The 27,164-nt window shown below is 39.3% G+C and overlaps 1 protein-coding gene across 1 annotated transcript; it reads left to right on the top strand.

The window, feature by feature from the left end:
- BNC1 (basonuclin 1) lies at nucleotides 1-25,490 on the top strand. Its single transcript, XM_019533690.1, has 5 exons — nucleotides 1-200; nucleotides 16,354-16,456; nucleotides 16,598-16,833; nucleotides 18,119-20,043; nucleotides 24,170-25,490. Exons 1-5 carry the CDS (start codon nucleotides 192-194, stop codon nucleotides 24,849-24,851), a joined length of 2,955 nt encoding a protein of 984 aa, XP_019389235.1. The 5' UTR covers nucleotides 1-191; the 3' UTR covers nucleotides 24,852-25,490.
- Nucleotides 25,491-27,164: the final 1,674 nt, after the last annotated feature.

Genomic DNA, 27,164 nt, shown 5'->3' with positions numbered 1-27,164 from the left:
TTCACTCCTCTGTGCACAGGCTGAGCATACATCAGACCTTGAGGTGCTCAGATTCAGACAAGAGTAAAGAGGCGTGTGATGGTTCTGCCTTAGTACTTGTACAGGCAGGAGTGTTTCCAGTACTTCTTTGTACAACTCGCTGAGGGAATGGGAAACTGTTTTATAGCTCTGGAAACACACGCACAGTAAGAATGTCGGAGGTAAGAAAAGTTCTTTGCAGTTCTGTATTCATGTGTATTTTCACTCTGCAACTTTTATTTATGGCTGTAAAACCAGAACATTTTGGTGGTGTTCTGGATAATGAACAATAGGGGGGTGAAAGCTTTAGTGAACTGTGCTTTCGATTTTTGCCTTAATTACTAAATGATGCTCGATTCCTTTATTTTCAAAATCCTGTTCTTTTGCCCCAAATGCATTGTAAACAGCTGCACAGCTCTTCTATGAAAGTAAGTCATTCAGAATTATAAGCTGACTGTAATAAAGGAAAACCATCGCCTGGATAATTGTTTTCCCATCAAAGTAGTGGCATCTGTAAATCACAAATACTTGACAATGTTTAATTGTTCAGGTCCTGAATATACATTAATAGCAATAAAATCTGTGATTTGTGACTTAAATGTATTCTGAGTCAAGTGCTTCAAGCAGTTACATTATCGTTATTGTGACGTATAAATGCACTGGAGACCAGACAACAATACAATTTCACTATGAAGTTCTTTTGGAATTAGCACTAAAGTAAAGCCTAATGTATGCCCTTTAAATACAATTCACTGCTGACTGTTCAGCATCCAGAAAAATAAGGCCAGTAATCTTTTGCTTAGAGACCAGTTTGCTTGTCTGTATTGCAGTTTGTTGTGTGTTTTTACAGTGAAATAAGAGGCTAAGTATTGAATTAGAATTTAAAACCGGCATTTCATTTCTTTTGATTTTTTTTTCATCCTGAAGAAAAACAAACAGAACATCATCTGCCAGTTTAATCCAGTGCTATTTTGTTAGGTGTGTTTAAGGAAATAGTGTTTTACTTTCTGCTCTGCTAATTGGTCAAGTACCCCAGCCCTCAGTTTAACGAATGCTTGCTTTAAAAATGAGGAGTCGGCAGATTGCTAAGCCAGGGAGAGGGTTTCTGACATGTACACAAACTATGGTTTGCCCTGTTTAAAAATGCTAGAGATAATACATGACACATGCTTTTAAAAACAATGTTCCTTTTAGGTCAAAGAATTTGGGGAGTCAGGCGAGATCCTAATATTGGGAAGGTAGAAGGAAAAATAATTATTTGTCATTGTTTTAATTCTTTTGGAGAAAAAAAATCAGTGTTTTAAAAAGCAACTAGCAGTTAAATTGTACAGCTAATTTGAAGTTAGACTGTGCTGTGTTCATGTAGTTGAGGTTTCTGTTCAAGTATTTTATACATTTTTTTCTATTCATGTAACTACTTGGCTTCCTGAACCTCGGGAGCTGATTGTTTGTCTTATCTTTTGGTGAGCTAACTCTGTCTTATGTTGCAAAACCTTGAGGCATGTTGTGTTTCTTCGTGTTCCTGCAGTCTGCAAGTGAAGTCAGCTTCATTAGTTTCATGATGGCACATCAGTGCATGGCTGGTGTTGCCGCTTCCTTCAAGCTAGTCCCGGAGCATGATCTGGGCTGCCTTGGTTTGGATAAGCTTGTAAGGATTTGTCAGCCAGATGTGACAAGATTGTCAAGAGGCAAGTAAAGAAGGAGATCTGATATTAATCAGTGCATAGCTTGGAGCCAAACTTTCTCAAATGCAGTGTAGTAACATGTTCTTCTCATTTACTGCTTCTCTTTGTGGCTATAGAACTGCCACTGTCTGAGTTTGACGGTTAAAGGGATGCCAGCTAATAGTCTTTAATTGTAGGGATAAAATTCTAGGTGGAAAAAAGATCACATGATTCTATTTTTAAGATATTTTCAAAATTATAGTTCTATTTTCTGCCATTGAGTGAAAAATATGTAGGCACTTGAATCAGGTTAGAGTCTTAGTCTTTATAGTAAGGTTTTCAAAATATTGAAACTGTGGATCAACTGTAAATACTAGGGAGCATGAGCTGGGGGAGCCCCACTTTATTTTAGGTCACAGTTCAAAGAAAGATTCCAGGGATATTTTTGAGTACTGTTGATAGGGTTGGGGAGGGGGGCAGTTCTTTGTTTTAGTAATGGTAGCAATTAAATATATTAAAGATCCTTTTCCTTCCTTCCTCAGTAGGAAAAGGATCTTTATTTAACTGAGCTTCAGGAGCACACGCTGTAATACTACATTAGGTCTATGTTATACTTGGTTTATCATGCCACTAAGTTTACGCTAACAAATGCTGTAATTGTGCTTTTAAGTTAGAACTAATCTTTGGAGGTTTTTAACAGTTGCAGTATTGCTAAAATACAACTTTATTTAAGGAGTAGGTGAAGAGATGTGAAAAGTTATTTGGATTTATTTTTTTTGAGGACCTCAAAACTGTTAGGAACAGTAAGTGTGACAAAGTTTAATTGCTTTGCAAATTCTTTAAACTGTAGAATCCTGACAACGTTAATAGGAATGACAATTGCAAACACATAGATACTCACTGAACCTTTACAATAATAGACAAATTTCATCCAAATCTTGGGCCGCATCCTGCACTCACTGCATTTGACGTAAAAACCTGCCTACCCTAGTGAAAGTGGACTGGGCCTTTCAGTACCAAATGTCTTGGGGGAAATACTTTGTATCCTCAGTGACTTTCAACAGCAATATACACCATCTTTTCATAGAACAGCAAGTGTATCCTTTCATTTCTGACTGTGTAATCCCTAGACTTAGTTTATGCTTTTAGCAATGAAGTACTAATACTATCATCTAATTAACATTAAGAGTTTAGATCAACAGAATTTGGGTCCTTTTGTTTTAAACCATGGTTCCTACCATGTACCTTTTTTTAAGCAATATTTTTTTCCGTGGTGTGGTATGTATTGCCATGAAGTATCAAAATAAAATTCAGGGAAAAATCTTGAAATCCTTGCTTTAGTAAAAAACTCAGAATCCAGTGAGAAAGGAATATAGCACTGACCGTGTGGGCCTTATCCTGCTCCAGGCTGAAGTCCTTTTTCTATCTGGTCTTACATTCCATCTTTGCAGTTACTCATTTTTGCCCTAGTAGATACTATAGTTAAGGAGTTTTTAATTGCTTATAATTATTCAAAAAAAAATGTGGACTGAAATATGCCATCCCCAGTCTCAGCCCATGGGTGATTTTATGGCAAGAGAAGATCATCTTTATCCCCATTTTAGATTTATTAAAATCAATGTAAGACATTTTTTTAAATGTCCAGATTTTGACATTTCAAGATTTCGCACTTGACTAGTCTTCACTGAGGATTAGTGATTGCATGCATTTGAAAACGGATAACAGAATGAGACACAAGTTTAAAAATGGCTTCACTTATTCCTGTAAAAAATGTATTAAGTTTTGTTGTGTAATTGCCTGTAGTGTAATAGAATTGCGTAAAATATTGTGTAACTTCATAGCCCTATAGATAGAATCTTCTGTTTAAGCCTATACATATGCCTAAATTTAAAATTTATGAAATTGCATAAAACAAAATTGTGTAACCAATTATTCCAGTTCACAAGTATTTTGTTTCATTTTTTTCCTTTTCCACATTTAAAAAAAGGGAGAAAATTAAATGTAAGAAAAGGTTGACACAACATTACGGTTTTGGACTTAAACAGAAAAAGTGTAGAACGGTAAAAGTAAGAATTGCCTTTGCCAATTTAACTCACCCATACTATACATATGATGCTGTTAAACACTCTGACAGTTAAATGTGCACTTAAAATATAAGGACTATATGTATGGCAAGATTTATAAATTTGCATTGATGTAGACTAGGGGGAAAACATTTCTTTTTTTTAAGTAACTAGTTTCCAGGTAGGTCTGAAGTGTAAATATGTTCAATTGTATGTACATGGAGGGATAAAATATATTACATGTAAATATTAAATAAGAAACCGTCTGTAGTTTTTCTTAATAACTTTCACAAAGTTCAAATTCAACGACCTGTTCCTACCCCAGAAACTTCCATTTATTTATTTTTCAACAGTTGCTATATCTTATGAATATGTAATGATCTACTGTTCATTATAGAATATACAGCTGGAAATTTTCTTACGTTAACAGAAATGCATTCTCTTACAAGCTTACTTCAAAAGAAACTACTTTTACTTCATGCAATAGGTATTGCATGATCCCTTAAATTTTGTGGGGTATTAGCATTTGTAAGTTCTGCTAGGAAAGGCAGTTATGAAATGCACGTGGTAACATTGTTACTGATTTAGCACACGAGAAAATAATTTCAGTTTGTCTATAGACTCCAGTTTACATAACATCCATGAGACAATGACAGTGTGACTGCTTTCCATCCCCTAATTCTTTTGAATGCAAAAAATTGAGGATATGAATGTTTCCTGATTTGAGCAAACAACTGTCTTTCAATGGACACCTGTTGTTTATAAATTTGTGACATTAATTATAATGTAAGATAATGTATCTACAAACATGTTGTCTAACAGAAAAATATGGTTTACTGTCCAAGGTGTTTTGTTTAAAAAATACCAGTTGTATGTGTGTTTTCTTTTGCCTTTATAATTAGTTTGACAGTGGCCATTAACAGCAGTTGCCCCGAGGGGCCCTGTAAGGTAAATGACTTGCATGAGGAGTGGTTTTCATCCCACAAGTTATGTTATCACTTGAGTCTGGTCTTCTGGTATGTTGTTACCTTCTTCAGATACACCCGGCTTCTGCTTACACAGTTGCACTCTCTCAACCTCTTGTTCCTGGACACCTATCCCTCAGCTGTGAACTTTCCTGTTAAGCAAGAGGAATTGCTGGTGTTTCATTTTGAAAGCCTGTGATATAATCACTTGACCTGGGCTTTGTTTTTTTCAGTCCAAAACCTTTTTATCAAAGGGACTACAGATGGACTAGAGGCCTGCAATTCCTAACTCAGGCAAACCTCCATCTGAATCCAACGCACATGGGTGGTTTGACTGAGCGGGCTCTTTAGCACAAGGGCCACAGTTTGAAAACATAGACAGTACTAACTCAAGCTTCAGCTGGGCCTTTTTTGCATCCTCATTTTTTTGCGTACATGCAGTTTGGAAGAACAGTTTAAGCATTTCAGTACCCAAGTGTCTAGATGCACCCACAAATGAGATAAGTGGGGCAAAACTCTGCATTTATTTACTAACACCTTGCTTGATCCACCAAAAGGTGATGTGATAGCATGGGACTGTAAACTGCCATAAAATTTGGCTTGTGCACATTTAAATGACCTAAACTATACCTTCATTGATATTTGCATTCTGAAATTCTGGGTGTTTTGCAAAGAGGTCAGGTTTGAGTATCTGACCCTAGTTCCCCTCCCCTTTCGGTGTCTCTGACCCAGGGCAAGGCTGCTCCCTGTCTCAGTGGTTTGGCTTTAGCCCCCATGTAGCCTCCTGGATGGGCTGTATTTAGCCCCCATGTAGCCCCCTGGATGGGCTGTATTTGGGCCTTAGCCTTTCCTGCTGCAGGGTGCTTTCTAGGCACCCTGACCTGTGGCCTTCATACCACCCTGAATAGACACACTCAGTCCTTCAGTGCTCTGCCAGCTCTAGATAAACTCTTTCTGGGTCTCCTGGGGTCCCTAGCCACCTGTAGCTCCCTGGGCCTGTAGCAGCTTGTCAGGTACCTGGTTGGTTGAGTTCTCCTCTGTTATCTCTCAGGCCAGCAGGACTTCTGCTTGCAGTGGGGAGCTAGGGCCAGACTGAGCCCTGTGGTTTAGGAGCCAGGCTTCTAGTAGGCTGGGACCCTGTACCCCTTCAGATCACACAGTCCTATGCTCAACCTGCTCCTAGGTGCTGCAGCTTAGCTAAAAGGCTGCAGCTGCCATCGCTCTCTCCCCTTTGTGGGTTCCCCTGGCTGCATATTGTGCTGGAGTGGGCCTCTGCCCAGCTGCCTACCTAACTACAGCCCTTTGGTGCTGGCTCCCTACCTCTAAAGTAGCAGGGATTAGGGGTCCCTGCTACAGAGGGGAAGCTGTTTCCTCCATAACTCTGAATATCCCAGCTAAGAGGCCTAAACAAATGGCTGTTAAAAAGGATAGAATATTGAGTTGGAGTAAGTGTCCAGATAAAAACAACAGAGATCTATTTAAATTAGGACTCAGTAGGACAGATTCTCAGTAAATGTAAATTATTATAGCATACTGACTTTAGTAATTTATACTGTTTTACACCAAATTACATGAGGACCTAATCTGTCAGTTTCATCAGTAATTGAGAAGAGGAAGCAAATAGCATATTAATGGTGTTTGCATGTTATAACCTAATTGGGAGGTATTTTGAGACCCATGAAATAATATACAGTAGCCTAGTCCTATTTGGATCATGTACTAAAAGATAATAACAGTGAGATTCAGCTTTGCAAAAAATTAAGAAAATGGTGAGCAGGAGGAGAGAAGGGGGGGAGGTAGTTGGAAACATTTATATTATTTGGATGGAATAACCTGAAAAGCTGAACTGAGAGAGACTGAGGAATCATAGCAGTGCTGAGCAAATAGTGCAATGAAATGTTAGTGGAAAATTCATTTGAAAAAATATTTTTAGGGCAGGTGGTTTTAGAAAATTAAGACAAAAGATCTTTAATTACCAAATTGTTTTTGTTTGTTTGCATGAATGTTAGTAGAAGATGACAGGTTCTCAGAGCATAATTCAGCATTCAGATATCTGACTTTACAAAAATTTGTGATGGAACCATTCCTTCTGCTGCCTTCATCTCTTCTTTTTCTTGTACAGAAAGGTTTCAGGCATCTGCTATTAGCCAAAAAGAATACTAAGTGGCATCAGTGACCAGTTCTACACCACATATATCAAAAATAGTCAGTATGTAGAGTGACTAAATACTTGCTCAAAGAACCCATGGACTGCCACGTGGCATAGAATTCACTCCTGCGTAGAGGATCATCACGAGACTTATATATCCTTCCAGGGGTGTGGACCTGGTTCTGGCCTCCTTCAAAGGCCAGTTTCACAAACAGTGTTTGCAGAATAATTACAGTCAGCTGAAACATTTTACATGCACATACCTCATTTACAGTGGCATTGTTTACAAATAGGAATTAATCTATATAAAAGAATCCTGATAAATAGTTTGGGATAGAATCTGCCAGCTGATACGGCAACCAAAAGACTGGTGCAGTTTTGTATAGAGAGAGATAGTTAGCTGTGTCTGAAGTCAGGCAGAAGGGAGGGCTGACATACACTTTATAGATTAAGTAAGACAGGCTATGGCTGCTTATACCCATGCTTGGGGGGAAGGGGAGGGGAGAGTTTTAATTAGAGAAGTTCCCAGACCACCACTGTAATTAAAACACCTTGCCATCATGTGTATTAAGCCCCTATGCATTTAAAAATGGCCACAGGATGCTTTAAACCTCATTCACCAAGGTTTAGTTAAAGCACCCCATAGCCATTTGAAAATGTACAGGGGCTTAAAACATGTGACGCTGTGGCCACACTGCAGTGTTCTAATTAGAACACCAATGAGCACATGTATAGTCAGCCATAGAGAGTACAGGCAGATGTTCCCGTCAGCAGATGCAGTTTTATATGCCATATGTAAAAATATCCTGTAATTAGGGAAGTCAAAGTTGATAGCTTTTTGTGAGGCTACTTGAAATACTGGGGTCAGTTATGACAAATTGCAAGGAGCTCAGTAGAGCAACAAAAACTAAAAGGTGGGGTATAAGTAGGGGAGAGTTAAGGAAGATTACAGTAGTTAGTTGTGTATAGCTTGAACACAAGTAGACAGGACAGATTCTTATAAATAGTGAGCATCCGGGAAGTATAGATATTATTAATGTAATGAACTAACTAGGACTACAGTCCTGTGAAATTAAAATAGAAAATGGAAATTGAGAATTTGTAAACAGATTCTGACAGTGATTCCAATCTGGGCAATAAACTCCCATAGGAAGTGGTGGAAGCTCCACTGCGTGGCAAATTTTATATTTGAACTAAGCAAACCTTTAGAAATGCCATTGCTGCAGGACTGTGTCTTAAATGGAGATGGGTTAGATAACATAATAGGGTTCTTCCAGTCTTTAATGTCAATGATTGTCCAAAGGGAGTCAAATGCAAGTAAATAAACTTTAAAACTGAAGTGGGGAATAGGAGATTTCTCAAACATTTCAACTGTCATTTGTTATCAGTAACATGGGTGTGGGAGGGACCAAATTAGTTAGGAGAATCTGGTTTGGTCTGTGATCCCCATTCAGTATTGCCTGCTGCAGTGATAGACACATATGCAGATAGAATTCAGAATGAGGTCTCAGATTTAGTGGTTCAGTGTTTCTTTATAAGCTTATTCTACCATTCCTTAAAGTTGTAAATGTTTTACAGGGTGTAAGCAGGAAAATATTTCTTACTAACCAAGCACACATCCAACTTTTCACATCACTTTTACATACTAAAAAGAGCATGCTTACTTTCCATGGATCCTTGTAATACGTGATAAAATTATTACCCGCTCTCTAATATGGAGGCATGTAATCCTTCAACTTTTAAACTTTAGGAAGAGCCAAAAACATGTTTCATCTAATGGCCTGCCGTTGCCTCTGTTGTAAAGCCTTCCCCTCCTCCCTAGTTAAAGAGATTGCTGGCACAATGCAATAAGGTTCTACTATGCAGAAGAAAGGTTTCAGGTCTCCTCTAGGGAGCATGTGCATTTCCTATACTTCATTTGAACTCAATTTCTCAGAGGATTACAGTAACATGGACAGGATTTTTTTCGTGGGGATGGTAGGAGATGCATAGGGTCACTGGATGGAAATCCCTCTGTAGATGGCACAGGCAGCAGTCACTTTTCTCATACTGAAATCTTCTTCCAAATTGTGTTCTGTTATGCCAACCTCCCCTAAGCCCCCACACCCTCACACAAAACCACATTTAAAGTTGAATTGGACCTAATAATTACTAGGCATGTCTACATGTGCATATACACCAGCTTAAATGTACACAGGTGTCTACACGTGTTACTGAGCAATAACTAATGATGAAGGTATGCATGATTGCAGGTATCAAATTTATGCTCAAGCTGGCGTAAGTCGCTGTATTTACAGCGCAGTACAGGCATGCACGTGTAGACACACACAGCACGTGTACTGCACAGCAGTTTCAGTTACTGTGCGGTAAATGTGCACATGTAGACGTGCCCACTGTGTCTGCAATTTTGGTGGAAAAAATGGTGACCAGAGAGAGAGATGTTCTGGGCCCCAATGCATTAGTAGCAGGCATAAAGCAATATGGAAGCAGGGTTAGCTTTGTATCAAGCAGGAATCTGGTTTCCACAGCTTTCTGATAAGATGAGCAAGCCTGGGTCTTGACCTGTGCGGTACACAGACTGAAGTGCATGAAAGAATGAGAGGCCCCTTAGCTATATTCCCGTAAACCTATACTAGCTTCTGTGTCCGTGGGGGAGCTGAAGATTTGACGTTCAGCCCTGCTAGTTTTTGCACATATATAATCACTTTGTTTTCCAAATCTGGAACTTTCTATAAACTAGATTTCTTTAAAACTTTAAAACTGACTGTGGGATAAGACTTGCTGCAGATGAAAAGGCTCCTCCCTATATCTACATACACACATGCATGAAGGCTGTTTTATTTATTTTATTCTTTGTGATCTTCTTGCTTTAAACCCAGTTGTGTTGTATAGTGAATGTATTGGCCACAAACAATTACCAGGAACACACAGATAGCCTGAGCTTACACAGTGAAACAAATCTTGGGTATATAATGAGTACTAGAGTGAACTTATTTTATTATCCTGTGCCTTTCTTTAGTTACAGAGGCTGAAAACTAAAATGAAAATGCATCTTCAACATAACCTCATAAAGCATAAGTAAAATTACATCAATATCTGAAGTGACAAAAGTAAAAAGTTATGGTATTTAGGCAAAAGATATTTGGACATGGTCTGTACCTTTCAGTGGTTAGTAGTAATTTGGTAGTTTTTTTTGAGCTAGTTTCCATGTAAAGGTTAATCTATATAGCTGTCTTGTAATAGAGAATCATTCTTATTAAAACTACATGGGTCAGATCTTAGTCTCAATTCAGCCATTGTAATTATCATATATACTCAAATCCAAGCCAAGATGTTTCCCCCCTCATTTAGCATGATGGGGGAAGCCACTGATCCTGGATTTGATGCAAGCCAGGGAGGCGTACTAGCAACTGCTGCAGCTCACGTTCCAGTCTCAGCTCAGGATCGGAGTCAGAGCCACAGCAGCTGTCTGCCCCCACACCTATCCATATTCACCACCACTCATCCCCCGTCCTGCTGCCACCTCTGCCCCTCGTACCCAGCCCTCCCCTTCGCCCACCAGCTACCACTTACCCTCCACAGATCCATCTTCAGCCCCACCCTGGCACAGAGCACATGGTCACATCACAACCACTGCTACCTGGTCGGGGTGGGAAGAAGTGAAGTAACCATGTGCTCCATGCCCCAGGCCAGAATGGAGTTGAAGCCACTGCGGGTAGGTGGCAGCAGGGGAACAAGCCTGGTAGGTGGGACAGAGGCAGAAGCAAGTGGGGAGAAAGCAGGGATGAGGCATTAATGGTGGGGAACAGGTAGCAGGGAGAGGGCAGAGGAGACAGGCAGCAAGGGGATTAGGAACCACAGAGGCAAGTGCAGAGGGCAGGTGAGAAGGGAGCTCAAGTGCCAGGGGGGACAGGTGCAGTGGGGTGTAGGCATCACACAGGAAGCAGGGGCTGGGGTGTATAGGGGCTTGGGAGGGCAGGCAGGAAGGGGCAAGAGTCAGGCCACTTGACTCCCCAACCTCCTGTCCCCCTACTGCCTGCCCCTCTGCTGCTGCTTGCCCCGTGGCAGCAGTGGAGGGGGTGCATTTTTAAGTTGATCCTTCAATAATTAGATTTTATGTGTGTAAAATTGGAATAAATATATAATTTTTTTATGTCTAGAATCTAATTATTACAGGGTTGTCTTAAATTCAAAGCTGTGTTCCATTTGGGTAAATACAATAAGATAATCTTCAAAACTAGTTTAAAAAGCATCCAGGTTGGTGACAGTGGTTTTAGAAAAGACCAGTTTAGGAGGAAAGAAGTGACTGGAAATCGTTTATAATATTCTTGACAAGACCAAAAGATTTTGACATCTGCTTTATGTTTCTTGAAAATGGAACAAAATACTAAAGATCTGAGTGAAAGGATTATACTTAAGAAAATTTCTGTTTTAATTTCCATCTGCACTTCCAATCCTTTAATTAGGATTTTGAAGTTTTATATGTATTAAATGTGGAAAGTTATTCCTTTGTTCTGCAGAAAGAAATGTTGTGTACATTCTGCTTGGTGGATAACACAGCACATTAGTAGACTTGATATCAAAATTGTTGTAAGGCACTGTAATTACCTCAGTTTCTTCACAAAAGAATTGTGTGTTATTTTCCTGGATGTTTGCTAAATTGCTTTGGTTATTAACTCTTCTCAACATTAGTTAATTTGGAACTAACCTAAGTTCTGCTTCCCAAAAATACCTTTATTAGGTCAACTAATATATGAAACCTTTTAAGATTGTGAATCTCAGTTGGATCATGTTAACATCTAATTAAGCCTATAACCTATTGTCCTTCCATGCAGATATTAAGAGACTGACAGAAAGCTATGTAGAGGAGGTTAGAATAGGTTTGAATCCACAAGCAATGTTGTAGTTAAAAAGACAGAAGAAAGTCAGACCTGATTCTTTTCAAATGTTAGGAAACTTTCCTGATATATTTAATATTTTTTAAATTTAAAATTAAAAGAAAATCACAGCTGTCTGAAAATGCTGCAATTTTTTGTATGTTTAGAAAGAATGCTAAAGCTGACTATCACTGAAAGACATCTATGGCCGTGTGTAAACTAAATGAGGGGCGTGTGCGCACAACACTTTAAAGTGGGCTAAATGCTTTTGTACTGCCTTAATGGTGCCAGTGTTTGCATGCCTCAGCAGCATATTGCACATTAATTCCAGCCACTATAGTAAATTTGGCAGCGTAATCTGCCTAAAATGACTTGTGGCACAGCAAACTAAAACTCCTTCGAGGAGTTCCACGGCTCTGCAGGAAGCCCTGCAGGCAGCCTGGCAGCAGCCTGGGAGGGCAGGATTTGCCCAAGAAAAACAGCAATCTTCACCTCAGAGCCTGCCTGCCTGCCTGAGCTGTGCGGGGGCCCGGTGCTTCCCTCTGTGGCTGCGGTGCACCCCAGGACTGCCTGAGCCAGGTGCCTGCAGGTGGGGGCCACCCGTGGGGGGGCCACCGCTGCCACGGAGAGAAGCACCAGCCCCATCTCCTGCAGCCCAGGAACTGCTCCACCCGCCGGCAGCTTGCCCTCCCCGCTGCCAGAGAGGCAGGTAAGTGCAGAGTGTGTGCCCAACATGGGGGTTTAATCAGCCTTAAATTGAAGCAGTGTTTTTTAAAATCCACCACTTCAATTTAGGGCCCCCATTTCATCTACACATACCCTCTGGCATGACATTTGAGTTCTTTTGTTGTTTATTTCTTTAACTTTTGTGTATTTGGCAGCATGCAGGGCCTGATCCAAAATCCAATGAAATAAATGCAAGTCTTTCTATTGATTCCTTGGCTCTGGAACAGGCCTTTGCTGTATAATCAGTTAGGCCCGGTTCCTGTAAACAGGGCTCCTTGGGCACTCCAAGGTTATTGCTTCATTTGGTAGATTGAGACCATAGTCTGTTTCTTCTTTGCTGAAAAACTCATGGTGAATATCCAGCAGAATGGAGAAAAACCTTTATGCTTAAAGGTATTTTTAAAAATGAGCTTCAGGCTATATTATATGAGTATACTATTAATTTTTTTAATTACTTTTTTTTTAAATTTTGGGGTTTAATAAGATGTGATTAAATTACCAGGGCATGAACAACTTTATAACCATGTCTAGGTATGACTACAAGGAGGAGAAATAGTTGGGTTTTTTTAATTATTATTTTTACATATCATAGTTGGAGAGGATGTAGTGCTTTTTCCATATCTGATGACACTTACATGCAAGTGAAATGAAGTGTCCAGATTGTTTTCCAATTTTTGTTTCATTGAAGAAACTTTTTATATGTACATAATATAGACAACAGGACAAACGGACCACATGTATGTATGTACCATTCAAAAGAGAGTTATACAAATTTATGTGCAGAACTCCACACAGGTGGACGGTCTCATCTAATGACATAGAAAAGAGAATAGTTTTCCCTTGGTGTATAGAATGCAGCAGGGAAAAACTGCAAAAACTTGTGACTTACCCTCAGTTAATTTACTATAAGGTATAGGAGTATTATTGTGCATCTGTGTTCCTCATCGCAGCAAGAGAATGTCTTTCTTTCTGGCTCTGACCGAAGGGGCTGCAAAGGAGATGATCATGGAATTCTGCTCTTGGGTGTAACAGAATAACCTAACAGAGGAGAGTTCAATCTATGCCAGTTACACCACATTATGTGTGCACTAAGGTAGAAGAATTAAACTACAGTTTTAGCTTGACATCTTGTGATGTAAAAGAATCATCAATCCAGCATAACAAATGTTTTAACTTACATAAAAGAAATGTATGGCGCTACAGCTCTATTAAAGGATTTCAGCATCTAAGCTAAAATATGTGCTACATTAAAGTGAAGCACTTTGCATTGCTCATGTGCTGATATGTCCTTTATGACTTGATAAAAAGCTTTGAGCTCCCTGTAAAGAATTTAGTATTTTGCAATGGACTCTTTTTAAAAGATTAAGCAAAAAATGATCCATTTAGTAGAAAGGCCCTGTTGCCACTTGTTCCAGTCCTTCAAGTGAAAATGGATCTCAGCCTTGAGTCACCAGAGCCTAGACATTTCTATGTGGGCTTGTATCCTGTCATATTTCAGGATAAATACTGGAGATAAACCAAAAATTGAAATTTAACATTCCAACTTCAACCACATAATGGGTAGGATTCTAAACATTCCTGCGCTCTGGGGAAAATCTAGTTGAAGTCCATGACTGAGAAAATGCATGTGGTAAAAGCTCAATGAAAATGCCTCATCTCATATGCTATACTTTGAGGTGTATACTTTGTGAATATTCATGCATATTCAAAGTGAGTACTGAAGTTCCCAGCTCTTCCTAAAAATTGAAGACATGGCAGCATGGCACATAATGGGCTAGAAGGGAGCTTTGCCTAGTTGGAGGATGGCTACCATAAGTTCAGTATGGATAAGGGAAAAGTAGTGTGTGCCAGTCTTACAAAAGTGTTTGCATGTAAGTAACAATATTTCCAGGATTTGGATTAAAAAAAGAGCAATGGCAGGTATGAAACAGGAGTCCCAAAAAGGGGTTGACGTTCACTTTGAGCATTTTGTCAGGTGTGGGGCATATAAAGAATGGGAGGAAAATGGGAAATGTTTAGGCAAGTCAGCTACAGAATTACATATTACTTGACTTTCAGTGTTCTAAGGAAAACTTTTAGTTTCTTCTTCCCTTTTTTAATACTGCCTTAGAGGGCTACAAAACTCTCTCCCTCCCCCCAAAAAAAAAAAAAGAAAAGAAAAAACACTCTGTAAGTGAAACAAAGTAATTCCAAAAGAATGTTAACCTGTGGAGCTGAAATTGTTTCAAAATTATTGTCCATCCATGTGAATTTGGCAGGTATGGAATCCCGTGGGATTCCAGTTCGATGAGAAGTACAACGGGGAAAGCATCTTCATGGTATTATGTGTACACATACAGAAAGACCTGAACTGAAGCGTGAGACAGGGAACAGCAATATATTTCTATAACCCTTTGTAGGTATGATTGTTATTTTTCTAGTTTGGAGAGAAGTCTGTTCTGTTTTCTGATTTAGAACATACTTAATGAAAGCTGTAGAAAATTCTTAAATTGTTTGCAATTCCCTTTTTTTGGCTTCAGCTCTGAATTATGTATTTTGAACACACTGGGGTGACACAGTCTGATAACATCACTTCATTGTTTTAAAACAATTGTGTTATATTATTATATAGGGTGTTTTAAAGAGAGTGAGGCAGTTATTTTCAGATTCAGTCAAGCAGCTATAAAGTATTTTATATGACAGCAGAGATTTCCTGTTCGTTCATTCCTTCACATTCCCATCCCTAACATTCCATTTAGGTACAAGTATTATTCATGCTGCACTTAGTCTTTTGAATATAACAGATCTAAGAAGTACTCAGTCATACAAATGCCATGCGCCGTAACAGTCTCTGTGGAGATTTAACTAGGACCTCCAAGTTGTCTGTTTTGCTTCCTGGAGAAGATGGGTCTCTGCAGAAGAAAGTATGTATTCTTGGAAATACATTTGCATTGCCCTGTTGATTATGAGCAACTGAATGCAAATTTGGATTTGCATTATAGATGACCTCAGTGAAAGCAAAGTAGTGTATGTTAAACTATGCAACAGGTTGCTAATCTGTCTGCACTTCCTCTTTCCTCTCTAACCTTCTGACGTGTCTGTTACAAAATCTAACTACTGTAGCAATGAGGATTTGTAGTTCTTATTTTGAATTTCAGTGCTTCTCTGGAGAAAGAAGTGTTGGTAGACTATGCTTCTGGTAAAGTACACCTCCCACCCACCCCACCCTCTCTTCACTTCCCCCATGTGGATGCTACCAAATAATCCCTTCCAAGGATTATTTTTATCCATAGAATTTCATGATACTCTGAAGAGCTAAAATACTACTTGTAAGATTCAATAGATGGCACTGAATGTCTTTAACTTATTCCAAACTTCAAGGACTAGAACTTTTATCCATCTGCACTTGTTTCTTTTTGCAAACTCTGCTAGAAAATATTGTAGCTGACTGACAAAATGAATATGAACATAACTGAAAATAATTTTCTACTGCATAAAAACAATTTATTTTAAGCATGCATCTGAGCTATTTATTTGATATGCTTCTAGGAACACCATTAGAAGCACTGTTGCCATTAATCAACCAGCCAGAAACCAGCCACAAAATTGTTACTGAATATTTTGCTGCCCATAATATTCTGCTGCTTTAGAAGGTTGCAGAGGTTCATATGATAGAGGCCACCCTGTTGACTTGTACAGGTTGGGTTATGAATGGACTGTCTAGCTGACACTTTCTCTTTCTCTCTGTCTGTCTGTCTGTCTCTCTCTCTATATATATATACACACACACACACTCCATCTATATCCATTATCTATATATATTTTATAGCCTTTATTAAATTATTTATGTACAATGTGCACTTTCAAAATATTACTTAATTGCTATCTATAAACCTGTTTCTTAATTTGCAGGCTATCCGATGCACTCTGGTGAACTGTAGTTGTCAGTGCTTCAAACCTGGAAAAATAAACCAGAGACAATGTGACCAGTGCCGACATGGATGGGTAGCACATGGTAATGCTGTTTTTGTAAATCTGTTTAGGTTCTCATATAGTCCTCTTCACCCTGATATCTAAGTTCCTACTTGTCAATGTACTTCACACCCCATTTTGTGTGGTTCTCACCCCTCATGCTTTCTCCACTTTTTATTTTCAGCCCTCAGCAAATTAAGGATCCCCAACCTCTACCCAACTACCCAGGTAGAGATAGTGCAATCCAACGTGGTCTTTGATATCAGTAGCCTTATGCTGTATGGAACCCAAGCTGTTCCTGTGCGCCTAAAAATTCTGTTAGATCGGCTTTTCAGTGTCCTGAAGCAAGAAGAGGTGATACAGATTCTCCATGCACTGGACTGGACACTTCAGGATTATATACGTGGATATGTACTCCAGGTATTGTACTGAAAGCTAAGTCAATATTAAAAAAGGGAGGAACAAAATTAATCCTTTTAAATGTTTGGTAACTTAATCTTGGTATCAACGGATCATATTGTGCCGCCTATTTCTAACTGAATTCAGAAGGGTATTCTGCTTGAAAAGTTGATGCCATAATGTAGTCTAAAGTCAATAGCAGACGTGTACAAGTTTAATGTGGTAACGGCAAGGTCAGGTCGTGTGTGTGTGTGGTGGGGGGGGGTCCTTACTTGGTTGTTATTTTATACTCAGATCCGTCACACAAATATCTAACTGAAGTCAACCATGATAAAGAAGTTATAGGAACCCATCTAAGCAGAAGTTTCAGAATTTGCTGAAAGTGTTGTTTAACAAGTAGGTTTTATTTTGTACAGTAGGATAAATACATTTACAAATCAACTTGTCGACATTTAAACACCACAGACTACGTTCACCTCTGATGTAACTCTCCAGATTTAACTGGAGCTACACCAAGAGTGAATTTTCCCCTATGTGCTTACATAGATGCTAGTCCTTCCTACTGTCTGTAAATTACCTTTTATGTAAAGTAACATTATGATCTTACATTATGACACAAATCAATATTTAATGGTCTTGATAATCTTGCTTTTTAGTGTTAGGATTAAAAATATGGAATCAATTACCTTGAACCTCTACCACATGAAAAATTTATGATGTTACATTCTTCATCATCTTAGAGACTCTTACATGCACTGTGAAAAATCTCAGTAGGCCATCAAATACATGTTCTGTGATAAAATATTTATTGTAGTTATTGGGAAAAGTTAGGCATAGCTAGAGTTTGAAAGAACTCCAACACTCTAGTGTAATTACAGCTGTGCTCTGTGAACACTGGCAATAGATCAATACAGGTTCATTTGTTCTCTGATCTTAGTTGCTTGGAAGATTATTAAACTTGCAATGAAAGAATACTTGACTTAAATGAGGGGCTAAATTTTGGTCTGATTGCTCCATCTCTGCTATTTGTACTTACATGTTGCTAACTGCTCAGATGACATGTGTCTTAATTTTTGTAGAAAAAAAATAAAAAGTAGTTTATTAGAAAGTAACATTACAAGTTCAGAAAGAAATAATATCACCAGTGTGTTGAAATCTGAAAGAAAATGTCATAAAATTGCCATCAAACTGTCTTTAAGTAGAGTAATTTTATAGGCTTGTTAGAGATGATTTTCTTAGCTCTGAGAAAAGACTCTATAATCTGTTTAAATGAATGTATTACTCTTTTAAATGTGTTCTCTTTTAGGATGCTTCAGGAAAAGTGCTAGATCACTGGAGCATAATGACCAGTGAAGAAGAACTGGCTACTTTGCAGCAGTTTCTTCGTTTTGGAGAAACAAAATCCATTGTAGAGCTAATGGCTATTCAAGAGAAAGAAGGGCAGTCAATTATAGTACCAACCCCTACGACTAACTTGGATATTAGAGCATTTATAGAAAGTTGCAATCCAAGAAATCCTAATCTTTCTGCTTCCTTGGACAAAATGAGTCCCACCAATATTCATCCCTTTGAGAACATTGTAAATAGTATGGCTTTCATGTTACCCTTTCAGTTTTTCAGTCCAGTGCCTCCACCTTTGATAGGTTCACCGCCAGAAAGACATTTGATTGAGCAAGGTCAAGACCGCAGCAAGGAAACTAAACAAGATCCTCAAATACCATTTTCTGAAAGCAGCTTCTTAAGTTCCGGTTCTGCTCCATTTGAAGCTGAAAACGAGAAGGGCACCAACAGCCCACATGTCACTCTTAAAACAGAAGAGGATGCTCCTCTAAGTGATTCTAGCTCCCATAACACAGTAACAAGGCTTGAAATGACACCGTTATCCCCAGAAAATAAAATAAAATCTGAAAAAAATGGCACTGGCCCAAGGAAAGGACGTGTCTTCTGTACTGCATGTGAAAAAACATTTTATGACAAAGGAACACTGAAGATACACTATAATGCTGTTCATCTGAAGATCAAACATAAATGCACAATTGAAGGCTGCAATATGGTGTTTAGCTCTTTGCGTAGTCGAAATCGTCACAGTGCAAACCCCAATCCAAGACTCCATATGCCAATGAACAGAAATAACAGAGATAAAGATCTGAGAAATGGACTGACCATTGCTGGACCAGGAGATAGTAAAAGGACAGACTTTTCCATTTTAACCCCAGAAAGCAGACCAATTGCTAGTTATGCCAGCTCTTGTACAGATTCAAAGGTGCAATCCAGTTTTCCCAGCATTGGGCAGAACGGTGTTCTCTTTCCAAACTTAAAAACAGTACAGCCAGTTCTTCCTTTTTATCGCAGTCCCGTCACCCCAGCTGAACTTGCTAATACACCAGGTACTCTTCCCTCTCTACCTCTTGTTTCTTCATCAATACCTGAGCAACTTGTTTCTAATGAACTGCCATTCGACGCACTTCCCAAGAAGAAATCCCGTAAATCAAGTATGCCCATCAAAATAGAGAAAGAAACTGTTGAGACAGCTAATGAAAACAGTGACATTGCCAGCTCTGAAGATGATATGCATCTACAGGTAGCAAGTGATGGAGAGCTGGAAGCCTGTGAGCATAGGATAGAAAAGCGGGTGAGTGAACACATGGAAAAGCACCGTCATTCAGGTAATTCATGGAAATCTGTCTCTGGGGTAGAGGGCCCAAAATATTTTAAATCTGTCATTGAGCCAAATAACAAATACATCAAGGAAACCTCTGAAAATGAAATACATCACTTTGAGAGAGAGGTTAAGCCAGAAGAAAACCAAGCATTAAAAATAGTTTCCCATGAAATTATGTGTGAAGATCCAAACCAACACTACAGTGATGTTAAAAAAACAGTGACTGAACCCCCTGTCTCTTTTAAAGAGCAGTCAAAGCCCAGGATTTCTAAAAACAACTGCCCTGAGTTGCAACACCATTTGCTGATGGGGGGCTTTTTCAGCACGTTGCCCCATGGGGGTGCTGCCCTTCCTTGTTTTGAAGACTATAAAGATATGGATCATGTCAGTCAACATGAAGTAGGGATTCAGAAGGAAGAAAGCCGCTTTCATTGTGACATCTGTAAGAAGACATTTAAAAACCCTTACAGTGTAAAAATGCATTTTAAAAATGTACATCTGAAAGAAATGCATATTTGCACAGTTGAGGGCTGTAATGCTGCTTTCCCTTCTCGTAGAAGTCGAGACAGGTAAGGAAATAATAAACAAAATTGTATTTATTTTACCATCACAATGGAGCCTAATTTGAAATTTCAATAAGTATTTTGAAGAATGGAGTTGCCAGGATTTTTCTGTGTAACTTCCCATAACAGATACAATAACTTATCAGTGCATTCATAAAATGAAAATGAAAGAAAAATTTCCTTCCCACTAGACTACGAAGTATTAAATAAAGCCATGAACATTTCATAACTGATAAAGACGGCAAAGGTTGAAAGAATCCTTTAAAATACAAAGAAAAGCCACAAGGGTGTGAATTTAACAAGTTTTCAGCATTTCCACGTGTGCCATCATGTGTTTCAATATATTCTTTCCTGTGGATATTACTGTACTTTAAAATGTAAAAACTTAGAAGCCAAATCATAAAATCTTCACTTGCCTTTCACTCTGTTTTGCCTTCACTCAGGCAAAACAAGTCACTAGGATTTTGAATGATGAAATGGGAGAGATGGACAGGGTAAGGACGGAAAGATTTTTCCTGTGATGATATGAAGTCATCATTGCCCTTTATAATGCCAGTATTTGCAAACATAAAAATTGAACAGCCAACGTCATCCTTTGTGTGTGCACATTATGACACCTTCTATAACGGGTGCACAGTTATTTTGGCTGGAGGGTGAGCTGTTAGGCTGGGAGAGGAGGTGCTAACCCATCCCACTGCAGGGATGGTGGGAACCAGGGGGAACCATTGGTCCTATCCAGCAGGGGCATGTGGGGAGCAGATTGCAGCTCTGCCCCAGGTCCTGGCCCTGTACTATCACCACACCATGATCCCAGCAGTGCCCCTGGCCCCCACCCACCTGTCCCATTCTCAGAGGCTGCTCCCTACCTGCTCACAGCCCTATCCCATCCACCCAGCAGAGCACGCCTTGACTGCAGGGGTCCCAGCTAGTCTCCGCAGAGACCCTGCCCGTCTGCTCCATCTGGCACCTGCAGTGGTGGGTGCATGGCAAACAGGCTGGGGTGCCCGGGCAGCAGGGCCAGGTCCAGCAGTGGCAGCAACACTAGCAGTGGCAGTCAGAAGGAGTCACTGCTGTCAGGGCTGCCAAGAAGCAGAGTCTAGCAGCTGTGTTGCCCCCAACCCATCACATGCCCAGGGGTGGTAGGACTAGCTGAAGTACCCAATACAGGCCAGATAAAATCCCTCAGTGGGCCAGAACAAGCCCATGGGCCATATTTTGCCCACCCCTGCTTTATAATGAGAAGGTCATGTAATAATTCCCAAGTAATAAAATAACATGGGTCTGATTCATTCTCTTCTACTCCAGTTTTATGTACCTGCAAATGTATTGACTTCAAGCCCACTATGCATGAGTTTTCAGAGACATAGGAATAGAATAGTGATTCTCAATCTTTTTGAACTCAAAGCACATCTCATTGGACGTGAGGCACCTTCCATAACTTTTGTGAATTGAATGGCACCCAATTTCCAAAACTAATTTATATATATTTTAGTGCTTACTTCCTTGAAGATGTATAGGGCAGTGGAAATGGGGAGATTATCCAGGCAGAGACAAACCTAAGCCTGTACTTACCTGCTTAGTTGACTGCCTATCTCCTCACAGCTCAGGGCACCCTTCAAAGGACCATACTGTGGCACCTTGGGTGAGAATTACTGGAATAGAAAAATGCTCTCTGTGTTCCACTTCACTATCAAAACCCTCACTTTATATCTTTTATTCTGAGAGAGTCTGTAATAACATTGTTAAAATTGATGTGCCTCGGTTCCACTTTGTAATACCACTGTAACTTTGAGTTTCAGAAAGCAGAAAGTCTGCCTGCGTGGTATTCATAGTGCTGTACTTTACATGTGAAGCTAAAGGTGAAGTGAGATTTAATACACAAATCACACAGTTGCCTCTCCTGATATGCTACACATGCACAGCGGGAGTCACAACTGTGGGATCACACATTAGATCTCATTGCATTTTATTGCAGGTGTAGGGGGAGACAGTTGAGGAACTCCCAGCTACAGGGGTGCCTCATTTACTGGAGGATTGTCACAGGGGTGATCCCTATGACCTGGGGGTGCGGGAAACCCCTGGGGCCAGAGGATCATGGTGACCCCTGGGGCCTGCACCCTGGAGCCCTGGGGATAATGGGAGCTGCAATTCCCAGGTTCCAGGGGTTTCCTGTACCCCTGAGCCCTGGGGATTGTGACTTCTGCAATCCCCAGGGCTCAGAGGTGTGGGGAACCCCTGGAACCTGGGAATCATGGCTTCTGGGATCCCTAGGGTTTGAGGGCTTTACACGGGCATGGTGCACAGGACTCCCAACCTCAAGGGAGACCCTGCTACATACACAAATGAAAGCTCAATAACAACCTGCTATAAAGTTAGTACACATTTTTGAGATCTAACTTTATAGCTTATTGGAGTTTTCATTGTGTGATAGCTGCTTTGCATATGTAGCTGGTCTCCAGGTAATTCTGCAATTAATTAGTTAATTGTGCAATACCTGTAACGTGTAGAGGGGGCCAGTGACTCAAGTCACAGATAACGTATATTCTGTTGGAAGGCCTAGAGCCAGTCAGTGCAGTCCAAGAAGATGATGGGGACATTTGGAACAGTGTGGTTTTACAACTGAGATGCACAGGTTGATCTATGAAGACCCTGATCTGCTGCTTGTCTTTTCCCAGAGGTGAATTCTTTTCCACTGTTGTTGTGACTAAGGAATCAGTGAAGCCTAATCCGGGCTGTTCATATACAGGCTCTAAATTCTTTCCCAGACCAGTTCACTCATTTTGGTTTTAACTTGAATTATGATACCACCATCCCCAATAAATACCTATTTTAAAAAGAGAAGCATAGAACCATTCCACAGAAAAACTCCTGAACTATGCATACAGCAGTCTGTAGGGAGTTCTACCCTGCACAGGGAATGCTGTAGTCATAAGAACAATGTGTTTTCATCTGTAACTGTGTTTGCATGTGCTAGTGACCTTCTGAACAAGCAGTCTCTTTGGAAGGAACTTTTTGTGTACAGTGGGCACTTCTATACAAGATGCTTAATGCGCAGTAGCCTAATAACACTGCGCATAGTATGCCATACAAAAACCATGCTAATACACTACTGTACAGTAGGTAGTATTAGGCTACTGCACAGTAAGCATCACTAAAAACAAGTTCGCTGGTGCTACTGCACAGCAGGTGTTGTTACTGTGCATTTAGTTAGTACTTCATTGAGCAAGTACTAAACTAAATGCACAGTACCTACAGGGCATTAATGAACATGTAGACACACCCAGTGCGTATCAAGTAATATTTTCTCCTTATGTCTGGAAGACATGCTTTCAGCCATTTTTTATCTGAGTGATGAAGAGGAGGAGAAAAAAGTATGTTTCCTGTTGTTAAAAAAAATAAAAGATCCTGAGCACCTGATTCTCCTTATATAAGAAATGGCCACAGCCTCGAAGTTTATAGTAGAATTGTAGCTAGCCTGCAGAAAGGAGCACTGACTTCCTAGGTTTAAAGAAATTAAGTTGAGATTGAGCAAAATTATACTTGTTTTGAAAATTGCATACTGTGTAAATACAGCCAAATGTTCTAGTTTGAGTGCAGACATGTGCCCTTCAGGGAGATGTACCACACTGGTGTGTGCAGCTGCAGGAAAGCACAAGTTTATAGTAGTCAGTTGTCTGTTGTTAGCATGTCCAAGCTAAATCTTGTTCCTTTATCTTGGTGGGAGCTAGCTTTTCAGTTTATTGTTGGGCTTTCACCCAGCCCACTTTCAGCTCTCTCTCACTCCAGATGGAAAGGGGTACAGTCTGTTCCCCAGCCCTGTAAGGCCAAGCTTTAGGTCCAGCATCTTAATGAAGTACAGAGCTGCCATACCACAGGAGAGAATCTGGGCCATTGGTATCCATCCTGAGTCATGCTGATACAAGTGAGTTTCTGTGAGGCCAGATATCCATACACATGTATGCATCATCTTCTGTGTACACTTTTGCATTGCTGAAAGTGGTGTTTGCTTAAAGTATAAGTATACATCTCATGCATGCTACCAAATATTGGTTATTCTTCTCCATTTTGAAACAGCTCCTAAGTGGTGATGCAAAAAATATTCTTTTTCATAAGCTTCTCTTTGTTCCTTTAGACATAGTTCAAACCTAAATCTTCATCATAAGCTTCTGACCAAAGATGCACTGGAATTCAACAACAACCATTTCAATGCAACATACCTCTTGAAAGACATGGCTAAAGAGGTTTGTCAGGATGCGTCTTTAAAACATGCTGGACAAACTTCTGTCATCTTCAAAGGAATGAACAGAACAGGCAGCTTGGTTTTTCCAATGAGCAAAACTAGAGAATCATGTTCTGAGAGTTATGGATATGATCCAGTGAATGATGGAGCCGTTCTGGATTTAAGCACTACTTCCAGCATTAAGTCTGAGAGCAGTGCACACTCGTCTTGGGATTCTGATGGAGGAAGTGAAGTATGTACTATGCCATTGGATGATAGTGATGAAAGCTGTGAAGGACCAAGTCTAATGCCCAATGATGAGCTTTATCAGGACTGTTCCTTACTGGAAAAGGCTAATCAAACCTTTATTAATTTACCTTCCAGTCTACCAATAACTTGTCATATATGCCAAAAATTGTACAGTAATAAAGGAACCTTCAGGGCCCATTACAAAACTGTGCACCTCCGCCAGCTTCACAAATGTAAAGTACCAGGTTGCAACACAATGTTTTCATCTGTTCGCAGTCGAAACAGGCATAGTCAGAACCCTAACCTGCACAAAAGTCTGGCCAGGTCACCAAGTAGCCTACACTAACATCCTTCTAATCTGAATTTACTTCCACTAACCATTAATCATTTCAGACAAGAAAGTGTTACAATGATATTTTTAATTCACTTGACACCAAGCCCACTTAACACACAAGGTCAAATTCTGCTCATACACAGGTGCTTTCCATCAGCTTCACTGAGCAAAATTTGGCACCATTGTTTTTAAGCAGTAATTTGGTTTAACATTAAATAACAGCAAAAACTTCTTTAAGGAAGAAAGCAATATTGGAATGGGGAGAACATGGCACCACTAGCTAGTATTGCGGAGTGCTACTAACGATGTGATGCTGAAATAAGTTACCTCCATTCCATTGTATTCTGTTGTGTTTACATGGTAAATGAGAAGAGTAATTTAGGGAGTCGGTGAAGACTGACCTCAATCAGTGTGTGCTTTGGTCAAGCTGGGGATTTAGGAACTGTCATTTCACTCCTAAAACCATTGTCTGAGGCTGACTTACAGTATTAAATAAATGTGGTATTTTTCAGCTTGCTTACTCCTGAATACCAAAAGCTAGCATATGGATTTTGGAAAACTTAGCACAAGATGAGAATTTGCAACAAATCCTGCAGTCACTGATTTCAATTGGAATTTACTTGAATACAAAATGCAGAATTCTGGCCCTCTTAAGCATTCCCTTCAGAGGTTCATCTGCTTAAAATCTGAGAGCTCTTCAGTGTGAAAGAAAGCCTAGCCATGTTTTGCCTTCGGTTTTTGAACCACAGCAAATACATCCAGGAAGTATATATATAAAAAAAGTAATGCACTTTTTTTGAGCTCAACTTTCAGGAAAAGTAAAGTTTTGCAAAAAGAAATCCAAATGTTAAAGGTATGACTTCAAGCCTGTGGAAGATATGGAGGATTAAACTGTGTAAAAGAACAGTCTCTCATAATTTGATTTTTTTCCTCTTTGGGGAAAAAAACTATCTTTAATTTTTGTAAAAGAATACATTTATTCCAATTCACACACTCTTTTGATATTAGAACATTGCTTGATATCTATTAAAATGTTGAATATCTTTGTATTTGTCACTGTAATTAACAGTATTCTGCATTATGTTCTATGCACTTAAAAAAAACTGGTCTTGCATTGTACTTAATACACTTTTTTGATAATATTTAATTCGTAGTTTATCGTACCAATCCTGCGTGTGTATTTGTGGTGCAACAGTGTGTTGGACAAAATGTCTAAATAGCAGGAAGAAATGCTGAGGCAGGGTTTACAAAACCAGTTTTTTTAAATTTAGTACATTTCTCCATTTTGAGTCAAGTTGGTTGGTTTCAGTTCACAAGCATAATACTGGCAGCACAATTTGTACATATTATACCAAAGTGCTTAGAGTATTTGTGGTTTCTAGAACTAGGTTGGGTTTCCAGTGTAACTGGATCATAGTCTTCATTCATTTTTGTGATTGAATAAGATTAGACTGAATTTTTGGATTTAGTTTGTAGAAAGAATAGTACAAAGCTGTTGGCATATGTCTTGATGTTTAACTTATTCTAAAGAATACTACAGTATTGTAACCATTTCATATTGTATAAAGGTGACTAAAGCATTCTAAATATTTCACTAATTCTTTTCCAAATTTCATTTGCACACGTGTGCGTGTATGTGTGTGTGAAAACCTACCGATATGTTTGTGTTTTTAGGAATGGGCTTCATACAGTGTAAAGTAATCTTATTTTATATTTACAGTAGGTTTATGTCAAATTATAATAATCACTAAGACAACATGTTTAAAGCTGTTAGAAAAAAATGTTTATAAGCCTGGGGCCAAATTGCACCATTGCTATTTAAGCAGGAATTAATATCCATGGAGATTTTTGCTTAAAAAACAAAAGTACAGTCTTTAATGGTACATAAGTCCCTGGTCTTTTGGTGTTACAACTCAATGACTTGTGAGCTATTATTTCAACCTTTTTTATTACTGCTTTTTCTGAAAAAATGTGCTTGCTTAATTTTTAAGGGTCTGTTTGAAACAAAATGTGATGTAAACAAACATTGTAGTTCCAGTTATTTAGTTTTTCACTGTTTCCATAAAGGTAACACACTTTGTATACCCTCATCATTTTGTATGTGTTAATAAAAACATATGAAGATGTTTACAGTTCATTAAAAGCAAATAGGTTTCTGGAAAACTCTCCTTCCATTTAAAATTTTCTGTAAAATCAGTCCCTTTACTAAAAAAACTTTTGTTTTGACAGTGGTGATGACTGATGCCCCACAAGGAAGTGTGATTATTTGAATGAGCTATTATGAAGCAAATGCGACCAGGTAGTGTACTGATTTCTCACCTTGCA

Source organism: Crocodylus porosus, unplaced genomic scaffold (assembly GCF_001723895.1).
Source record: "Crocodylus porosus isolate Cpor-Errol unplaced genomic scaffold, CroPor_comp1, whole genome shotgun sequence".
Taxonomy (NCBI): domain Eukaryota; kingdom Metazoa; phylum Chordata; order Crocodylia; family Crocodylidae; genus Crocodylus; species Crocodylus porosus.
This window is presented reverse-complemented; position numbering and strand designations above follow the sequence as displayed.